Here is a 19,298-nt window from a genome sequence, read left to right on the forward strand (position 1 = left end):
GCGGTTGCGTGCCCAGTTAATTAGTATAAAATGTTAACAACATCTGGCCAACGGGAAAGAGGATGTTCGTTTACAGCAGGATCCCAACTCTTTGAAATTCACGATATTTATTATACGAAAAATACTCGATTGTTTCTCAAATAAATTAGTAAATTAATATACATATTAGATCTTAGATGTAAATGTACGTTGTATATATTCCGTTACTTGGTGTTAGTTACAAATTTCACATAGCTTTAATTTGCTTTTCGGTTTATTTGTTTTGTTTTCTTTTTTTTATACAAAAATGTTTACTCGCTTAAGGTTAATTGTGTTAATTAGACTACAGATTTCATAAAACATTTGTGCAACAAAAAGGCATTGCAATTAACTTTTAGTTGCCCGTTTTACATAAATACAAAATTAACATATCTTGGTGTAAATATATATAAATATAAATCTATCAATTTGATCAATTCGATGAAACAATTCGCAGTGAAATACAAATGAAGAACGTCCCTATACTGGTTAATAAATCATCTTGTAACAATTTCATTTCTACACACAAAAAAAAGGCGATTGTTTGAACAATTTTAGTTACTTTGATGTTTTGTTTTCCTTTCTAAGACTCACACTCCAAGTGACGATTGCCATCGACAGTTGATAGGGGATTGAAAAGTGGAGAACACTTAAAACTAGGCTACCTATACATATAGCTCGATTACATAATACTAGTAGTTGACGTTTGCTTTAAATGGGCAGAGTTTCTATGTTCGAATTTTGATTATTCTTGCATTTTGTGCGTGACGCTTAAAACGATTTTCGAATTCTTTGAATTTGCATCTCGTTGCCAAGCGTAAAATTTGACATAAATATATAGAAATAATAAAAATAATATTGAATAACAGATAAAAGCGCAGCACAGTTATCAAAACTGAGTAAATGCGAAAAAAGCAATTGTTCAGCTATTTGAAAATAATTTTTCACTCGAATGCTTAAAGCTCATTAACTAAATAAACTTACATTACATTGAATTCATTAACATAGTTGAGTGCATAGATAACATAATTTCAAATTAATGAGTTTGAGTGGACGCAAAATATAGCCGCCTCGCAAGCGAGCGCTTTCATCAATAAATACGTAAAAATTCATTGTAACTAAGTAAAATTCGCAAAGCATTACAACACAGTGTTATCTTGGAATTGGAAAGGATTAGAGAGTAGCGTTCGCTTAGGCGTAGTAGCAAATTAACGGGTTAGTTGGACTAAGCTGGAAACCGAAATAAATTACAATATCTTATATAGGAGGAAACGTGTTCGCAATACTTTTCGTTTGCATTAGAACTCTCTGCATAAATTCGGGCCTGGCTTGCAACTCGGCCCGATTGGTGGGGGAGGGAATGGGTGCAGATAGTGCCGGGAATTGGATGAAAGGGACAAGTATTATTTGAAGCGGCGCTGTGGCAATGTCGGACTCTCGGGCGGCGTATCTCCTCCTCCTGCTCCTCCGCCGCCTCCAACGACGATTTGCTGCAGGGAGTGCTTCTTGGTCACGCTCTTGAATGGAGCACCCAGTTTTCGGGGGCCACGCGGCGAGGCGGAGGTCATTCCAGCGGCCGCCTCCATGGCTGCCGTGGATCCAGCGGAGGCCGACGGCACAATTCCCATTACGGGGCCTGAGTCGATGGAGGCTTGTACCCAACCTGAAAGGATGCACATTCATTTAATTAATGCTCAAATAACAAAATCACTATCTTTTTTCTACTAGTTTATAATCTTTGCTTTCATCAAGACTAAAGCTTATAGCTTGATTTATAGGCACCGTATTGTAATAAGAATTATAATCGTCAATTAATCTATAACCCAGTGGACCAAAACTATGCGAATGATATGGTAAACGACACTTATAAGGACACTTAACGGACAAAACATCCGAAGCTGGATTCTTATTGTTTAGTTTATAGCAGCATATGTTTTGCTTAGTATAACTCGAGAGAGATATTTTAGCACAGGGCTTGATTGTTATGCGACCCTTTATAAATAAATCTAAATAGTAAAGGCTCGAAACTAAGTCCGTGTTCGACAATAATACAAGTTTTAAAAGGTTGTTGGTTTTCAATAAGCTCAAAGGTTTCCTAAATTCAAAAGATTTGCTCACCTTTGACGGAGGCGCGATTGTGATCGAGCAAAGCTGAGGCTAGAGGCGCTGCCGAACTGCTGGCATTCGATTCCCGAAGAGTGCTGAGCGTGGACAGCGGCATTGGATTGTAGATGCGGCTGGCGAAGTCCTCGAAGGTTGTGCTTTCCTTGTACCGTGATGATACGCTATCCAGCGACCGATTGCGCTCCTCGTAGCTGCAAGGAAAGAAAACTCATTAGTACCCAATGAAACAATGAAAATGATTTAAGTACAACTCACAACTGTTGGTAGAGCGGCAGGGCGGCTCTTTTCGTTCGACTGGCATTGATGGCGGTGGCCCGGATCAGGGTGGCCAGGCAGGCACCACTCACCACGCTCTCGTTGGCCAGCGGTCCGAACCACGGAACCTCCGGCTTCCGGTTGACAGTCACCCGGAACAGGCCATTTCGCAGGGGGTAAACCACGATCAGAACATCGCAAAACTCGGTGGGCAAAATGTCGCGTCTGTAATCGCGATGGTGTTCGCTCCACACGATGTGCACCTCGTCGTTGCCCAGATGGCGCGTCTTTAGCAGCATGGCCTCCGAGGAGTCCGACGGCATTCTGGTGGCCACATGGTAGACCACCTCCAGGAAGGGCGTAGCATAATAGGGAGCTGTGGCTCCGCATCCTTGACGGGGTAGTCCGCCCAGGAAGCCGTTGTGCGTCTCCAGATCGATCTCCCAGCCCAAGGCGGACACGAACATCTCGTAGGTACTGCTGCCGCTCGTATTCCTTAGAATGCTGCCCTTGTCTTCCTGCCCGGCGGCCACATAAATCACGGCCATCTTGTGGGTTTCCCGGCATTTCTGCAGGTCTACGTTTCGAAGCTCCCTCATGAGTTTCTCGCTCCTCTGAAGCAAATGCGTCCTGGACCGTCGCTCCCAGCCGGCTAGTCCCAAATGCGAGAAGAGCAGCCGGCAATACTGGAACGGCATCTCGGTGCGGGTGGGCAGCGAATCAAAGGATGCTGTGGCGGAATGGAGTGACCTCTGATCCTGTTGCTGCAGCGAGGAACTGGAGCTGGCATGTCGCAACGCCGGCGAAGGAGCCTGCGCCGAGTGAGTCACGAACTCCTGCTCGAGCAGGCGTTGATTAAGTATCACCGAAATGGCCTGCGCCTCCTGATTGCCGCTCAGAGGACTGCTGCTCGGAGCATTCAGCTGGCTCACAGTGGGTGCAACGCACTCTGGGCTGGTATGCCCTATGTAGGCCAGCATATCGTCCAGCTGATCCAGATCCGGGGCCATGTCCTTGGCCAGTGGCAGCACACCAGCCGGACGGTGTCGCAAGGTGTGACGCGGTGCCTGCAACTCGTGTGCCACCATGGAGCACACCATGGAATCCAGCGGCTGGTTGTGATGTATCTTTGGTGTGGTTTTTGGAGTGGCCTCCTCCGCCTTCCGCGGTTCCGAATACAAGATGGAGGCATCCCAGCAGGCCTTGCCGTTGAGATCCCGCATTAGGACCCTAACTTGCTTCTCCGCTGTCACCAGGCCGGCTGTGATTCCTCCACCAGGAAGTTTCAGCGTGGGCAGCTCTATGAAACTGGCCACCAGACCGGAGTTGAGCATGAAGAGCTGCATATTCTGGGCATTCACCACAGAAGGAAGTTCCACAGAGTCGCGTCTCGTCTCCACCTGACCTCCGTAGGCAGCACTACCGATATCATCCTGCTCCTCCACCATGGAACTCAGGCGAGATGCCCCAATTCCCATGGGAAAGTGACCGATGTGGGTGACCAGATGCATGGACACCGCCTTGGCACACAACTTGATGGCTGTGATGCACTTTTGGATGGTCTCGGACGTCTGGTAGGTTGCTTCCGGAAGCCGTCCATCGCCTTGAAGATCGTCGTGTGGAATGTGCATATCGAAATCATCGTCGGCCGTCAGTTTCACCCTCTCATGACGCGGAGCTCCAGAGGCAACTTGAAGGAGCACCCTCAGCACTTGGAGCACCAGCGTATCACCTTGTTCGTTGAAGGGTGCCAGCATTATGGGGGCAGGAATGGACATGCAGAATTCACCCAGGCACAACATCAGCGAAGTGAGCACCACCTTGTCCGAATCCCTGGGCTTGGACACATTCTGAATTTCCAAGGCCTTGCAGATGGCTATTATGATGAGCTGCGGAACCCTTTCAATCGCTGCCAGTTGGCGTCCACGCTCGGCACACAGTTTTAACGAATCCACAGCCACCATGGCGATGGTGTGATGTTTGAACTGCAGCGCCTGGAGCAACACCTGGAGCACCTCCTTGATGCGCGGATTGTAGACCTGCGTCTCCTTGGGATGGACGTCCTTGTGATGCGGCACCGCCTGCTGAAAGAGGTTGCTCCGGCCGGAAGTCGAGGAAACCGACAATGGTTGCGAAAGGCGCATGAGCAGCCACTGGCCCAGTTGGGAAAGGGCAATGCATCGCGCCTTGGCCGAAGGCTCCCGCCTGGCGCATCTCAGCACAATGTTCAGTATGTGATCCTGCAGATCCGGGCACTCCATGAGCTCGAACTTTTGTGGCGAGGGCTGCAGAACGGGGCGTGGCAGCAGCGAGGATGGATAGCAGAGCAGGGAGCCGAGGAGAGCGGCCACCTCGGCCCTTGGTGTGCTCCTCGAAACCTCCAGGGAAGTCAGCAATATAGCACTGGCATGCACCAAATCCAGCAGCAGCAAAGTGTGTCCCGGCAGAAGCAAACTCAGCAACCTGGGTCCCTCCAAGTGCTTTAGAATTGCATAAATCAAATCACGATCCTCGCCGGTCAGCAGCTGATGCAGAGCATGATAAAACAAGGCCAACTGCTGCATGCCGACAGCTCCCTGAATCGCAAGCGAGCAGAGCAATTGCAGGGCCCAGAGTTTGCCCTTCTTGAAGGAACGATCCAACGAGAGAGAGCCATAGCACCAGGGCGCCACAATTCCAATCGGTGGCACCAAAGTCGGCAGTGGGGGAGTGCTCTGATTATCCGTGGATATGCCTTGGTTCTGCTTGATCTTAATCAGGTTTTGCGTCATCTCCAGCAGATGCATGAAGACCTGGGCGTGCAGATCCGCTTTGGGGATGCGGTTAACATCGCCCAAAGCACCCAGCATGCGCTTCCACATAATGGAGGTGGAGTCGGGATGCCAACCCTCCGCGGAGCCTCCTAGGATGATGCACCGTCGTCCGGATACGCTGCCCGAGTTGCTGCCACTCCCGTAGCTGCCAGAATTTGCATCATCCAAGCTGGCATCGATCTGCAGTTGGGCATCCTTGATGGATCCACCTTCGATGCCACTGCTGGCGGTGGGTGAAGGACTCCTGGAACCTGCTCCGCTCTCGTTGTCACCCTCCTGGTAGCTGTCCGTCTCCTCCGCCTCACCCTTCCTCGCCAGCGAATCGAGGGACATGGCTCGCCTCAGGTCCTGTGGATTGCAACGATTCTCGCCCAGCTGCGGCTGTTGCAGCGCCTTGGGTTTGGGAGTGGCCGCCCGGCGGCGTCGTATCCTCGAGCTTCTGGCCGCCGAGGCCAAGCTTCCTTCGCTGTAGCTCCTACTCAGCATGGGCGTCAGCGGCACTGGTCGCGATCCCTGGCCAGTGCCTCCTTGCGATTGTGTGTGCTGGTGGTGGGGCCTTGGATGGTTGGGAAGTTGCACCTGCGACGAGGTCTCCTCCGAGCGGCTGCTACTCGATTCGGCCAGAGATTCGCGCTGTCTGCTTTGGCTAATGGCTGCAGATGCAGCATTGCCTCCATTGGCCGTGCTGCCCGATCCCGATCCCTGCCAGACGCTGCCAATGCGACGACGCTTCTCCGCCCGACTCTCCGCCACTCGATCCAGGGGCAGATCGAGCAAGCTTATGCCATAGGTGTAACGCGAAAAGACACGCGTCAGTGTTTGAATCGTCTTGTTCCACTCCACGATGAGCTCCTCGCGGTGCGTTAGGGACTGCAGGACATTTAGGAACTTCTCCCACAGCTGCACATTCACGGGCACTTTCGTGTGTGCTCGTATCCAAGTGACAATAAGGGTCTGGAATATAGCCGACCCCAGGATTCCACCCAAGGTGGCACTCTTCGAGGCACCGCTCGGCATTGAATGGTGATTTTGATGCAACACAACTGAGGTGACCTGCAGCAGCACCACCAGCAGTTGCTCCCAGGTGCGCGAGTCCATCTCCGTGTTCATCACCATGGTGCGGTACACATTCAGAACCTTTTTGCAGATCTCCGTCTGCTCCTCCAGCGGCGTGGAGCGATAAGTTCGCGAACGGGTGGGGAAGCAGATGTTCAGGTTGGCCGTGTTCACCAGGAACACGTTGGCCGCATTGGTAACAAACACCTGCCAAGAAAGTTTGCATTAGAATGGCGAGTTCTGTAGGGACATCGTAGATACTCTACCTGCAGTACATTTTGCCTGCCAGCCCTCACGGCCAGTTGATCCTTGGAGCCGGCGATGGCACCAACGTATGAGGGCGTGCGCAGCCGCTGACTCCGGGGTGTTCCACCCGCTGTCGAGACAGGCGGCGGATCGTCATTTGGTTCCAGCAGAAAAGGTGGAGGCGTCTCTCCCGTCATCCAATCCCGGTACACAGCGATGGCCGTGCGAATTGCTTCTATCTGCGGCTTGGATGTAAAGTTCAGCAGAAAGGCCTGGCGATATACCTCGTGGACAAAGTTGATGTTTTCGCGACTGACATAGAACACATCCCGCACGATAAGACCCTGCTGGTAGCCCTGCAGACGCACATGGTCCACGTCCTCGATGTGCAGCGTACAGTCCAAGCGATGGCTCAACAAACGCTCGTGCGTGAACCGCGACACCCAGTTGATCAGGACCACCACGCACGAGGCCATCACCTCCTCCTTCTTGTTAATCGATCGCATGACGGGCAGATCCAGGCGCGGATTGTAGATGGAGCAGCTCACATCGAAGCTGGGCGAGAAGACGGGCAGAAAGACGTCCATGAAGCGCTGCAGCAGGAAGGCAAACGCCCGGTGATCCTTTTGGGCGCGATTATCCCGCCATCGCAAACAGGCAGCCGTTTGCACCATGCTGTTTAGAAGAACCTCGAGACCATCGCGGGGATCCGGTGGCGCTGACTTCTCGCTGGATGACGGTGGCAGCAGGGCCACTACCTCCGAACTCTGCACGGGATGCGAGAATGCGTTGTCGTGGAAAACGGAGGCCATGCCACCATCGGCCTTCATGTTTGGATGCGTGAGAAAGTCCGAGGCACTGAATTCCGTATCCGGACCAACGACACCCTTCTGAGGCACAATGAGGCCAGGGATGAGGTCCGCGTACATGGCATGCACATAGCCTGGGGCATTCTCGCCCAGCGTCTGGTACCAAAGCAGGAAATATCTAAAGAAATATTTAAAAATGTAATTAATAAATTTAGATCAGATGTTAGAGGTTAACTCACCTGACGCCTTCTCGTCTCAGCTTGGGGGAGTTGCCCAGGTGCAGCAGCTTGGCCATGATGCGACTCAGGGAGTGACATTGCCACCGGCGAGCCAACAACTCCGGCAGTAGGCACAGAATCTTGTCCAGCAGCCATAGTGAACCGTCCAACTCCTCGCGATGCGCCTTGTGAACTGAATAATGAATAAGAAACACATAAGTAAAATACAAAACAAGTCCAATGAGTTTCCTGCTTTCTCTGGGGATGCATTCCAAAAGTCTGGACAAGCACAAGATGCAGGGAGACAGAGATGTGCATGTGGTGCATTTTGGAGAGATTCAGAAATTTTCAGCGAAAGAAGAAAGACCATGAGACGTGGACACATGAGGTATGGTAAACTGAGTTTAAAAGCAGAGTCGAAGGAGGAGGCGGATGCAATTCAATGGTCAATCAAAAATGTCTATAAGAAACCACATAAACTTACCAATGTGAAACGGAAGTTCTGCCAGTTAGGGGTTTTACAAAAATAGAGAGAGAAAAGGGGGTAAAATAGAAATAGATGAGGAGTTTAATTTAGAATATCTCGTTTGTTTTTATATGACTATATCTACAAAAACGGGACAAAGCATAAAGTTTAACGAAACCCAAAAAAGGCATACGGTTTAATCTCGTCACTGTTGACTTTGTTTAATTGGTGGATCGTAAATGGTCTCAAAAGATACAAGCAAATTAACAAAAAACTTAAATGGGTCAAGGAATAAATTGCTTTTTTACGCGTTATCGACTTTTGTTTACTCTTTTTTGAAATCTTTTGCAGCTTAAAATAATAAAAAGAATGTGCAGCATTTGGGTAATTATTATTATAAAACTTTTATAAGTGGAAAGAAGAACTTTAAAAATACCTATGCATAGGTATATGAAACCCGGCTTTGGTCTCACAATAATTATCCACATCTCGGTTAATCTCAGAGTAAGTAAATTTACCTTTTTGTTTTAAATTAGCCTCGGCTTGAATAAAGGTGTCGTACAGTATAAAATACACATGGCTGTAGTTGGTCTCGAACAATGATTTCGACTCTTCTAGCTCCACATTATCTGAAAAAATACAATAAAAAATGGGTCAACAATAAAGATAACGAATTGCATATTGGGTAAATATTATCTATCAATATTAACCCTTGTTTGTACTGCAACGAAAACGAATAGTAATAAAAAATTAAACAGGTTATAATGGTAATTGGCTATTCCTAATTTTTGCTTTGACATATAATTAGCTAGAACAGCTTTGATTACATTGAAATGTCACAGATAAGAGACTAATTAAACTGAAATATTACCAAATCGAAGGAAAATAGGGGTTTTACCTAGTTCTCTCCGTGCATTAGCGATAAGAAAATGGCGCCAGGGGGCAACAACCAATGTAGTGACGCAACATTAATTTGAGCACCTGTGCATATCACTATTGATAACACATTGATACCACTGAAAATCCAATGCAGGCAGACGATATTTTCCAACATTTCCATATTGAAAACCACGCATGACGATAGCGAATAACAACAAGAAAACTTGGGACCAGCGAGCTATTAAAAGTCGAGTTAGGAAAAAAAACACGTTATGATGGGTGCTCAGCGATTTGTGATGAATCAGAGGACCTGTTGGGTGAACGCGTGAGGTGGCGAGGGGTTCACTGCCATTGCCGGCTTGCTGTCATCAGCAAAACACACTGCAAAACAGAAGAAAGCTAAACAAAGAGATAAAACAGAGTAAGAAACCTCTGAAACCGGTTTCAGTAGAAGGCCAAAAAGCAGAGCGAAGATGTCTACCATTGCACAGCAAACAAAGCCACATCATTTTCCATTTCGTTTTAAAATATTCCAAGATATTAGGAACACATTTCATTTGGAATATATTTAGATATAAATAAATGATATTAGAGTAACAACAAAAGTTAAAATTTTACATTATTAATTTTTTTAGATTTGTTTCGTATGGCTTTTAAAAGTGTTTGGCTTATATAAATTACCATTTTGTATTGAAAGTTTACAACTTTTTTCGGTGTGCTTTTGCTGAATGAACTGGTTAAAAAGCAACAATTGGGAACGCAGCCATTGGGTAGAATGTCTAATGCGTGTAATTTGCCAAGGGACAATAGCAACCAAGCTGCAACAACAATATGAAATCACAACAATAGTGCACCGGAGGGTGCCAGTCAGGTGTATTTGTAATTTTTTGTATTGGAGGGCACCTGTTGGAAATCGTTCGCCGAGGTGACACGAAAAGAAAGCCACTGAAAAGAGGTGGCGAAGGTGGAATAAAAAGGGGCGGAGGTGGGAGATTGCTTATATCGGCGGCTCGTACTCGAAACCCGTACTTGCGGTACATTGTTGCTCAATACAGGCCAAATTCTCTAAAGCAAACGATCTAACCGAAACTTTAAATTTAGAACCGTATAAATCACTTGCTTTTTTTTTGTATAACAATGCAATAATAAATACTGTATCTATTGGCCAATAGTTAAGATATCAAATGGCTAGTCAATAGCAAACAGAAATTTTATTGTGCCACTACAGAAATGCAAATATAAATAAAAATACATTTTTAATCAGTTTCATTTTAATTCAAAAACGACTTTAGGAACTGAGTCATTCAAATGTTATTTAGCAAAGTTCAGTCATGCATAAACAAAAGTTGGGAAAAATATATAAGTTTGAATCTTTAAAAAGTTAGACTTATAGAAGCCTGACTGTGACTCTACTTGTTCTCTTCTTTATCATTTAACGTGTTTCACACATTTTCGCTTGCCACATAGCGGAGCATGTGTAGATGTTTTTCTGTAATCTTTTTTCCGTTTTTGCATAAATTAATGTTTTTACTGGGAAGACTGGGAGGTTTTTGTGGGGTATATCGTGTATGTGGAGGTTCTTTTGCGCCCAACAGGAAATGGCCAACGCTGTGGCCCCACATTTTGTTGTTGTTTTGCGGACTGTGGGCAGAACGTCATTGAGAGCGGGCCACCGTGGAACAAAAATGGTGCGAACGACGCCCACCTGGCCAAAAAAAAAAAAAACATGTATAAAAAGCAGCCAACCAGTTTCATTGTTATTGCTATGAATGCAAATAAATTATGAAATAATTAACAGCCAGCAGAACCGCCAACGCGGGACCTTGGTCTCAAGGGGCAAAACCACCGTAAATGGTCAGAAAGTGCGATTTTAAAAACCATTTAGTTTGGAAGAAAGAGGAATTTTGAAAATATTTGTTTATTAAGAAGGAAAATTGTGCTTAACGAAAGCGGTTGCAAAGAGCTTTTATTTGATTTTTGAGGGAGTGAATTTACAAAAAATTAAAGAGTGTTCGGTAACAAAAATGGAAGATTTGTAGATGTAATTCCAACCCTAAACCTAAGATAAACTTGTAAACTTGTATACATGTTACTTTGGGCATTAAATGCCTTAAGATAAAGCCAAATGGTGTCCTATTAACTCACCCAATATCATGCGTAGGTGTCGCAATCGTGAGGCGGAATCCTTTTTGCAGTCCTGCAACTTGGCCGTGGATTTTTTCACGTCGGCATGCGATTTTTTGGTAAACATTTTGCACCTTATGTTTTTTGCTGCGAACACAAACACACATCACTCACACACACACACACACACTTACACTCACGCAGGCACAATTGCAGGCGGTATACGCTTTCTATTCGCTGATTTTTCTCCGATTTTATTTTCTCTGGCTGATATCTGTGCCTGATATTTTCTCTGCCTTTTTCAGCTATTTATTTATACGCGCACGCCAACGAAAATCACTTTTTGTCCAGCGGAGCGCCCCGGAGAAATTATTTAGCAACGCCCGCTCTCGCCCGCTGACGTTGGTTGCCTTCGCCCTCGCCTTCGCCTTCGCGTTTGCCTTTGCCTTTGCCTGGGTTCTCTGGCTTTTCGCTGCTAAAATTTTACAATTTCGCGACTTTATTCCATTGCAAATTATTCACGGGCACACTCGGCGACGCGATTCTGCACTTGTAATCCAACGGCGAGCGATTTACAGCCCATTTTACCAGCTTTCAGCGTTAATGTTTTCTTTTCATTTGCGTCGCGTCTCCAGTAAGCCAGTTCCGTTCATGCTCCGTTCACCGACTGTGGTTCCGGTTCACGCTAGTGCTGGCTGGTTCACTTCCATTGACTGGAACAGGTTCGCGATGACCGATGAACCGTTTATGCGTCAGCAATTCGTAAGACTATGAAAATTAAATGGTAGGTACCAACTATTTTGTAATGTTAACTTAATATAATTAGGTTAATAGATTTTCTTCAATTTAATTTTTTTTTAATTTAACAAGCATGAATGTAAATACAAAATACAGCCATGGTCAATTGTTTATTAAATTAAGATTTAATTGTTGATGTAAAAGCTTATCATATCCGAAAATTGAATGCATTAAGATTTAATTGTTGATGTAAAAGCTTATCATATCCGAAAATTGAATGCAGTACTTTAATCATTTTAATTTTTAAAACATATATTACGAGTCAAATCATGTTTTAGTCGGTAGAAAACACAACGCTGGATTTTTTTTCTAAATTTGTGTTTTAAAATTAAAAAATGTTTTCACTTGTTTTGATAATGAAATATAGCAGTCATTGGCTTTATAAATTGGTTTAAGTTCAGCTGTGAAACACTTGTATATTTGCATAGCCTTAAACCCCTGTATAGTAACTGCTCAAAGTTTTATGTTTTGTAGTATTGTCTCTCCCCAACATCGGACTACACATTTTTTAATCAGTATGTCTATTATATAACTATTTTTACGTGTTATATTATCCTATTACTAAGCAAAATTACGGCACTCTGAATTTAGACAAGTAATTTTCGATAATTATCCATTAAACAGGCCGACATTAAGACATTTATTATTTAATCAGTGATAAGAAGACTCACTAAATGAATGGAATTTTGAACAAAGTAACTGGCAAAGCTCGGATACATCCCCAATTCAGTGCCATGCGATTCCTAAAAAGGCAAACACGTCGCTTTCGCTTCGCCTGGCAGAGCCTTCTACCCTGCCGATACCGACATTTGAAGCTACATACTCAAGTTGTTATGCTATGCGTCTACGTCAGCGTTTTCCTAAATATTCTATACGGAGTCTATCTCGGACGGTTTTCCTTAAGACGCAAAAAGTTCTTATTCTCCAAAGTGGTAACAATTTATTCCATTTTTGTGGCCACAATTTTCGGTACATACTACATTTGGAATATTTATAAAGAACTCTACGCGGGTCAGATAAGCAGTCGTCACACTATTGGAATTTATTGCTACATGAACGTCTTCGTTTGCCTATTTAACTATGTGACACAATGGGTGCTCACAGGTCAGATAATACGATTTCAAAATAAAATTCCGCTTTTTAAGGTCCTTAACTCGCTGGACATGTCGGTGAAGATAGTCTGGAAAGCAGTTACATTAACTATACTAAAAATCTTTATATGTCCACTAATTGGGTACATAACCCTTATACTATATCAAAAGAGGACCCAACCGGATTCACAGTGGACAAGTTTGACGACAGTAAAGACAATGCTGCCGCTGATTGTATCAAATCAGATAAATAACTGCTTCTTTGGAAGCCTTGTAATCGCAAATGCGATAGTGGCTGCAATTAATCAAACGGTTCACGTAATAGTTAAGGAGGCTAATAGGATGCAGTCACCTGTCCAGATAAACCTAAATAAACCCTATTACCGGATGCGTCGTTTCTGCGAGCTGGCCGACAGATTAGACGAATTGGCTGAGAAATACTGTCTCACTGCAGGTTGCTCAAAGGTGAGTTTTAATTTATACATGTTTAATATGAATGTTTCATGTTTTATTCCTTTTAAAATAATACAAATGGGCACTTTAAAAATCAAACGATTTATATGTTTTAATTTTGGAAGAGATACTTTCGATTTACGGACTGCTCCATGGTCCTTTCGATGCTAATGAACCTAATTGGCATAACTATGGGAGTCTACAATCAGTATCTAGCCATTGCGGATTACTATATCAACGAGGAACCTTTCGATCTGTTTTTGGCAATAGTTCTATTGATATTTCTGGCTGTTCCCTTTTTGGAACTCGTAATGGTGGCTCGGATTAGCAATCAAACTCTGCTGGAGGTGAGAAAAATACATGTGTACGCGTCAAGCTTCCAGTTCTGTATATATATTTTACAAAATTTGAGTAATAGCTAGAGTTCTGGTGTTTACAGACTAGAAAAACTGGTGATCTGCTGCAGCTTCTTGACCTCCAGCACTCTGACGTTCGTTTCAATCAAGTGGTATATGCTTTTTGGCTACGCGTTGCTATTATCGACTACAAACTGATGCCTTTGGGTCTCCTGGAAATAAGTACTTCGCTGGTCAATAAGGTTTTCTCGGCTGTAACTGGCTATCTCTTGATTCTCATTCAAAGTGACTTGACTTTACGGTTTTCACTCAAATAGAAATAAAAACTTTAGTTTAAAAATTCTTTTAGATTAAGATTACCACCAAATACATATAAAAAATTATAAGAAACAAGACAAACAGCAATGTGCAATGTACATAAAAATAGGCGTACGTATATCTTGGACATAGATTTTCAGGCGTTTTATTTCGATGCTGTAAGGCACCAACTTAACATTTGGTGGTTTGTAAACTAACACTTACACTAACTAATCTCTTAAATGGCATAAAAGTCCTAAAGATAATGTCTAACCGATTGCTGTACCTCTATTTTTCGTCCATAGGTGGCGCTGAGATTTTTACATTTTTTTTAAGTAAGGCGCGCTTTCTTAGTAACAGCTCTGTTATAAGAAGGGTTAGCGGAGACTTACTCCACTGTTAGCAAAGACTTTATCCGCAAATAGCAAGTACTTACTCCTCAACTAACGATGTGTTCGTGATGGACCACAGCAATGACACCGATTCTTATGTTTTCCCATCTCTAGCAGATATTGAAAGTGAAAACTGTCGACGGAATAAATTTAATTAGCTAAACTTTTTCAAAAAACAACATATTTATCAGTCACCAAGAGTAAACTAAACACTAAAATGTGCGGGGGTTTTACCTGCTCGAAAAACGCGCTAATTGCGCTCAACATTTTGTATGTGGTAAGCCAAAAAAAAACAACATAATAAACAACAACAGTTGTACGGAAAAAAACGCAAAAAGCAGAAACAACAAACACGGAAGAGGAACAATGAATAAACACCAACAACAAAAGCAATGAGATTTGAGTAATTAAATAACTGATTATTTCTGGCTATAAATATGTATTGATTTTCCTTTTTAACGGCGGCAGGTGCAATTCGCATGTGTTTGTGTTTGTGTGTGTGTATATGCCTTGCGTATTTGTTGTTGCTGCTGCTCTCGAGACGAGAATCCTTGAGTCCTTTTTCACTTGCCTCCTTTTCTTTTCCATCTGTGTGCGTTTGTGTGTGACCCCCAGATGATTGGGTTCCTGCTGATTGGAGTGGGCGTGTACGCCCGTGCCGCCTCCATCGTGACCAACCTGCCGATTGTGGGCGGGATCCTCGCTTGCGGCGTCATCCTCATCTGCATATCCATGCTGGGACTGGCAGGAGCCGTCAAGCACCACCAAGTGATGCTCTTCTTCGTATCCTTTTTGCCACAAAACCCACAATTTAACAAACACACAAAGGACGCAGCCATGCAGCCAGGTGGCTACAGCTGCGGTCAGTTCGTTAGGTTAAACTACACATTCAGTAAACCTCCAACAGAATTCCAAATTCAAAGTATATCGTAGCAGGAGTGGTAGGATAGGCATGGTGTCTCAAATATAGTTGTTTTGAGCAACTAGACCCAATAGCCTTATAACTTTCGGCAAGAAAGAATAACAATCTTTCTTTGAGCTAAAATGATATTAATAATCATTTTTAAAGGTTTGGTCCTTAACAAACACTTTTAGACCAGAAAATTTGAAAGTCTAAGTTATTAGTTTCATAGACTGACTGACTAGTATTTAATTTTGACAGAAATTGTTTTGTCTGGTTTAACTAGCCAATGAATTTGGTATACTCACTCCCATCGAATTTCGTGTCCTAACTACTTATTTAGTAGCCTTAAAGTCAACATAAGATACTCAATCAGCTAAAATTGATTGTTATTGCTATTATTTCGTCGGATTTATGTATGTTCTGTTACAAACCAATTCTAGGACAGCTAATGCTTTGTCCACAATTGTAGGCAGCTACGAAGGTCGTGGCATGTGGAACAATTAGCGTACTTAGACAAGTGCCCACTTCCGCAGAGAAAGTGGGCCCGTAATGACTGAAATTATGAGTGGGCCTCTGTAGCTGCTGCCTCCTTTGTTGTGTTTCCATGACGTCAGCTGGAGGGTATCGCTACGTGACCCCCAGTGGAAATGTGGAAAGGCAAATATAATGTTTTTAAATCACTGCCAAAGTTAAGCCTTAACCTTTAGACTCTCTGTACTGCAGTACATGATCATTCTGTTCATGCTGTTCCTGATCCAGTTCTCCATTGCCAGTTCCTGTTTGGCCGTCAATTCCGAGCAACAGCAGCAGTTCGCCGAACAAGGATGGATGACGGTGCCCACGGAGTTGCGCAAACACGTGCAGGACAGTCTGAAATGCTGCGGATTCAATGCCACTGGACCGAGCACAAGTTCCGTTGTGCCCCCACCAGATGAACCCTCGTGTGAGCGGATCAATCTGCAGTGCTGTGCCCACTCCTCAGAGGCGGACTGTCGTTGCGAACCATGCGGCCCCCTGCTGGAGGACAAGATCGACTACGCCTTCAAGCTGTGCGGCGGTCTGGGCATTTTCTTCAGCTTCACTGAGGTAAGGTCCACTTTACAAATAATCTTCAGGTGAAAGTAAACTAATTTCTAATCGAAATAATCCCCACATGCTGCATTTAGTTCGTTGGCGTCTGGCTAACAGTACGCTATCGCAATCAGAAGGATCCGCGTGGCTTGCCCAGCGCCTTTCTCTAAATTGAACGCTAGTCGAGAACAAGAAAAACATTTCCCAGATACAGAAACATCCAAAATTATTTAGTGCATGTATCTCTGCTCTGTCTCTGCTAAATGTTTGGTGTTGCGATTGAAGATTTCATGAGCTCTTGGGGCCCACATACCATATATACAAGCATCCTTTATATTTATACCATCTACAGATACATTATACATATATATTTAATCACATTGCCGCAGAACTATGTACGTAATGTGTTAGTTCGTAATTGATATACAACTTTAGACATATATACATATTATAGAGAGATATATATAGGATGAGAGAGCTACGTGTTTAACCCATATATACGGACCCGAAAGCAAGCAATCAGCAAAGAAACATATTTCCATTTACTCTCAACACACTTTCTTTAACACTTCCCAAACGAAAATTAAACTCACTTTTGACTGCCTTCTCTTTGACTAAGCATAAACTCAACAAGTGGCCAAGGGTGAGACATTTTTAGACGTTATTCCACCTTAAATTTGTTACTTATTTTCAGTTATTTTCAAATCTTATATGTGCATTGATTAATTGTGTGACTTTACAACAGGTCTTGGCCGTTTTCCTGGCGCGTCGCTACCGCAATCAGCACGATCCCTGTTATCTTCCTGCCCGCGCCGTTTTTCCGCACGATTACTTATATTGAATGGGCTGAACACTGCATCCTGGAAGTGAAACATTTTAGTCAAAGGGACGAAGGCTGAATTTTTATTTTTACAACGCGTTTCCTAGCAAAAATCGAATCCAAACTCGAACAAGAGATTAATCTCCGGAGAAGGAGAAAATGGAGGAGGAGTTTTAAATGTGCTCAACACTGCTGCTATTTAAGAACAAATTCATTTTACCACAATATTTACTTTAATTGCACAAAGTTAATTAATTTTTAAAAACTCCAATTGAGATTATGTTTAGCTGTAATATTGTAATTTAAGTTTGAAACACCTTAGTTAGCTCTTAATGCCTTCTTTTGCAACTCGCAACAATCATAAACGACTCGACGTGACTTGACTTTAAACTACTGTACCACTACGAGACAAACATTTCAACAACCTGATCTTAATGTAGGACTTACAACAAAGTCAACAATTGTAACTAGCAACGTAATAAGTATACATCAACCTATATACAAACGTAATTGCATTATTGCCCAGAAGGCGTATAAACGATACTCTAAATGTTAGTTGTGTGTTAAACTTTAAACTAGCGAAAAAAAATGGACACAAAATAACAAAAAAAAAAGAGTAACCCTCTAAGCATACATGTCAACAATTATACAAGTCTATATTGATAAACCTACACATAAGAAAACTGCTTCTTCGAAATTTTCACTACTTTTCCGCACTTGCTCGACTTTCTCTGCAGCTTTTCCTTCTCGACTTTTACCCTCGCAACAAGCCACCAAGAACAAAAACAAACACATCTCTTGCCCGACGCACCTCTTCCTCTTTGCACACATCACACTGAAATGGAAATAGTTTTCCCCGCAGTTTCCTTTCCAGTTTCTTTTCGAGCGACAAATAAACCATTAGATAATATTCTCTGTATTCTGTGCTGTGATTGAAGTAAATATGATCTTTAAAAAACAAAAGCAAAACCCAAATCGAGTTTTGAGTTTCATTTCCCGCATTTCCCCAAACCCAATTAATGAGCGGCGCACCCTCGTGGGAAATGCGGTTTGGGATATCATTAGCGAAGAGTCTCGGCTTACCACAGCCATATAAGTAAGGACTAGGGATATTAAAGGAATGGATTTTATAAAAATTTAGGGAATAATTTATAAAGATATTTTGTCAGTAATTAAAATCCCATCCCATCCCAAATACATTTTAGATTTTTACTTTGTGTGCTTCGTTTAAGTAAAAATAATTTTGTTAAATTTCAATTTATTCATCACTATATTACTCATTACTTTAAATATTTTAGACAGTATTATACACTTTTTAAACACTGGAATATTTTCTAACATATATTTGTTTTTTGGTTTTTTTTTTTTCAAGCTTTTAATGCTAATAACACCTTAAATAAAGTTTAAAATAAAAGAAATTAGCTTATTTACTTTGCAGAGAAGGAATAAAAACAAAGAATCATTAGACTTGTTTAATTATGATAAAAAACCAAAATTTGTTTTCAAAAATAAAAAAAACATTTATTTTGTAATATTATTTGCCTGTAGAGTTTACAATGTTTAAAACAAAAATTATATTTTGAACGTTTTGTGACCACAGTGCTCAACGTGTCCAAACGCCATAATCATAATAAGCGCCGGAGAAGATTAACGCTCGCACCAAGTTTGACGCCTGCCTTGCGAAGGAGAAAGGACCACCCACATTGAGTGGGGTGGCCCCAAAACGCGGCAACAACAGCCCCAAACGGCTCTAAGAAAAAATCTCACTCAAAACTGCTACGAATTGGGCCAAGTTCAACGCACTGCGATGCAGAAAATAATGTTCTCCGAAAGAGAGGTTGGAAAGTGGGGCGGCGAGAGAGTCGCTCGGTTACGTAACGAAGACTCAGCAAAGTGGGTGGGTGGCCGGGCGCACTGTTTCCGCTTTTGCGTGGTGGAATGTGGGCGTGGTGGTATCCTGGATGCCGGGTTCGTCTCAGCCACAACTTCCCCCCAAAAACATACATCCTTGTCCCGCTTTTCAGTAAACCTTGTTGACACCCGCAGTGAAAATGGTCAACAACAGAGCCGCCTACTTCGCATTTTCCTGACTGCAAAGTGAAATGGAA

General features: G+C 43.3%; 3 protein-coding genes across 7 annotated transcripts; 2 read left to right on the forward strand and 1 right to left on the reverse strand.

The window, feature by feature from the left end:
• Window positions 1-90: 90 nt before the first annotated feature.
• LOC108148735 (probable Rho GTPase-activating protein CG5521) lies at window positions 91-11,602 on the reverse strand. Of its 2 annotated transcripts, XM_017275913.2 has the most exons (8): window positions 11,030-11,602; window positions 8,524-8,634; window positions 8,024-8,041; window positions 7,561-7,732; window positions 6,533-7,499; window positions 2,398-6,473; window positions 2,137-2,333; window positions 91-1,681 (listed from the first exon to the last, which is right to left on the reverse strand). In XM_017275913.2, the coding sequence occupies exons 1-8, from the start codon at window positions 11,133-11,135 to the stop codon at window positions 1,422-1,424; spliced, it is 5,907 nt and encodes a 1,968-aa protein (XP_017131402.1). In that variant the 5' UTR covers window positions 11,136-11,602; the 3' UTR covers window positions 91-1,421. The 2 variants fall into 2 exon arrangements, with proteins under 2 accessions (XP_017131402.1, XP_017131403.1); XM_017275914.2 differs by lacking the exon at window positions 8,024-8,041.
• Window positions 11,603-11,685: 83 nt separating this feature from the next.
• On the forward strand, window positions 11,686-14,029 carry LOC108148573 (putative gustatory receptor 97a). Of its 2 annotated transcripts, none has more exons than XM_017275618.2 (4): window positions 11,686-11,792; window positions 12,431-13,362; window positions 13,476-13,697; window positions 13,790-14,029. In XM_017275618.2, the coding sequence occupies exons 2-4, from the start codon at window positions 12,481-12,483 to the stop codon at window positions 14,021-14,023; spliced, it is 1,338 nt and encodes a 445-aa protein (XP_017131107.2). In that variant the 5' UTR covers window positions 11,686-11,792; window positions 12,431-12,480; the 3' UTR covers window positions 14,024-14,029. The 2 variants fall into 2 exon arrangements, with proteins under 2 accessions (XP_017131107.2, XP_041565012.1); XM_041709078.1 differs by having other exon boundaries at window positions 13,476-13,714; window positions 13,790-13,981.
• A 470-nt stretch (window positions 14,030-14,499) lies between these two features.
• On the forward strand, window positions 14,500-18,153 carry LOC108148942 (tetraspanin-13). 3 transcript variants are annotated; one of them, XR_001774582.2, is made up of 6 exons: window positions 14,500-14,672; window positions 15,011-15,178; window positions 16,023-16,385; window positions 16,466-16,765; window positions 16,825-17,013; window positions 17,116-18,153. XR_001774582.2 is itself a non-coding variant. In XM_017276274.2 (4 exons), exons 1-4 carry the CDS (start codon window positions 14,613-14,615, stop codon window positions 17,209-17,211), a joined length of 687 nt encoding a protein of 228 aa, XP_017131763.1. In that variant the 5' UTR covers window positions 14,500-14,612; the 3' UTR covers window positions 17,212-18,153. The 3 variants fall into 3 exon arrangements, 1 of the variants encoding a protein (XP_017131763.1); XR_001774581.2 differs by having other exon boundaries at window positions 16,466-17,013; XM_017276274.2 differs by lacking the exons at window positions 16,466-16,765; window positions 16,825-17,013.
• Window positions 18,154-19,298: the final 1,145 nt, after the last annotated feature.

Source organism: Drosophila elegans, unplaced genomic scaffold, assembly GCF_018152505.1.
Source record: "Drosophila elegans isolate 14027-0461.03 unplaced genomic scaffold, ASM1815250v1 contig_476, whole genome shotgun sequence".
Classification (NCBI taxonomy): domain Eukaryota; kingdom Metazoa; phylum Arthropoda; class Insecta; order Diptera; family Drosophilidae; genus Drosophila; species Drosophila elegans.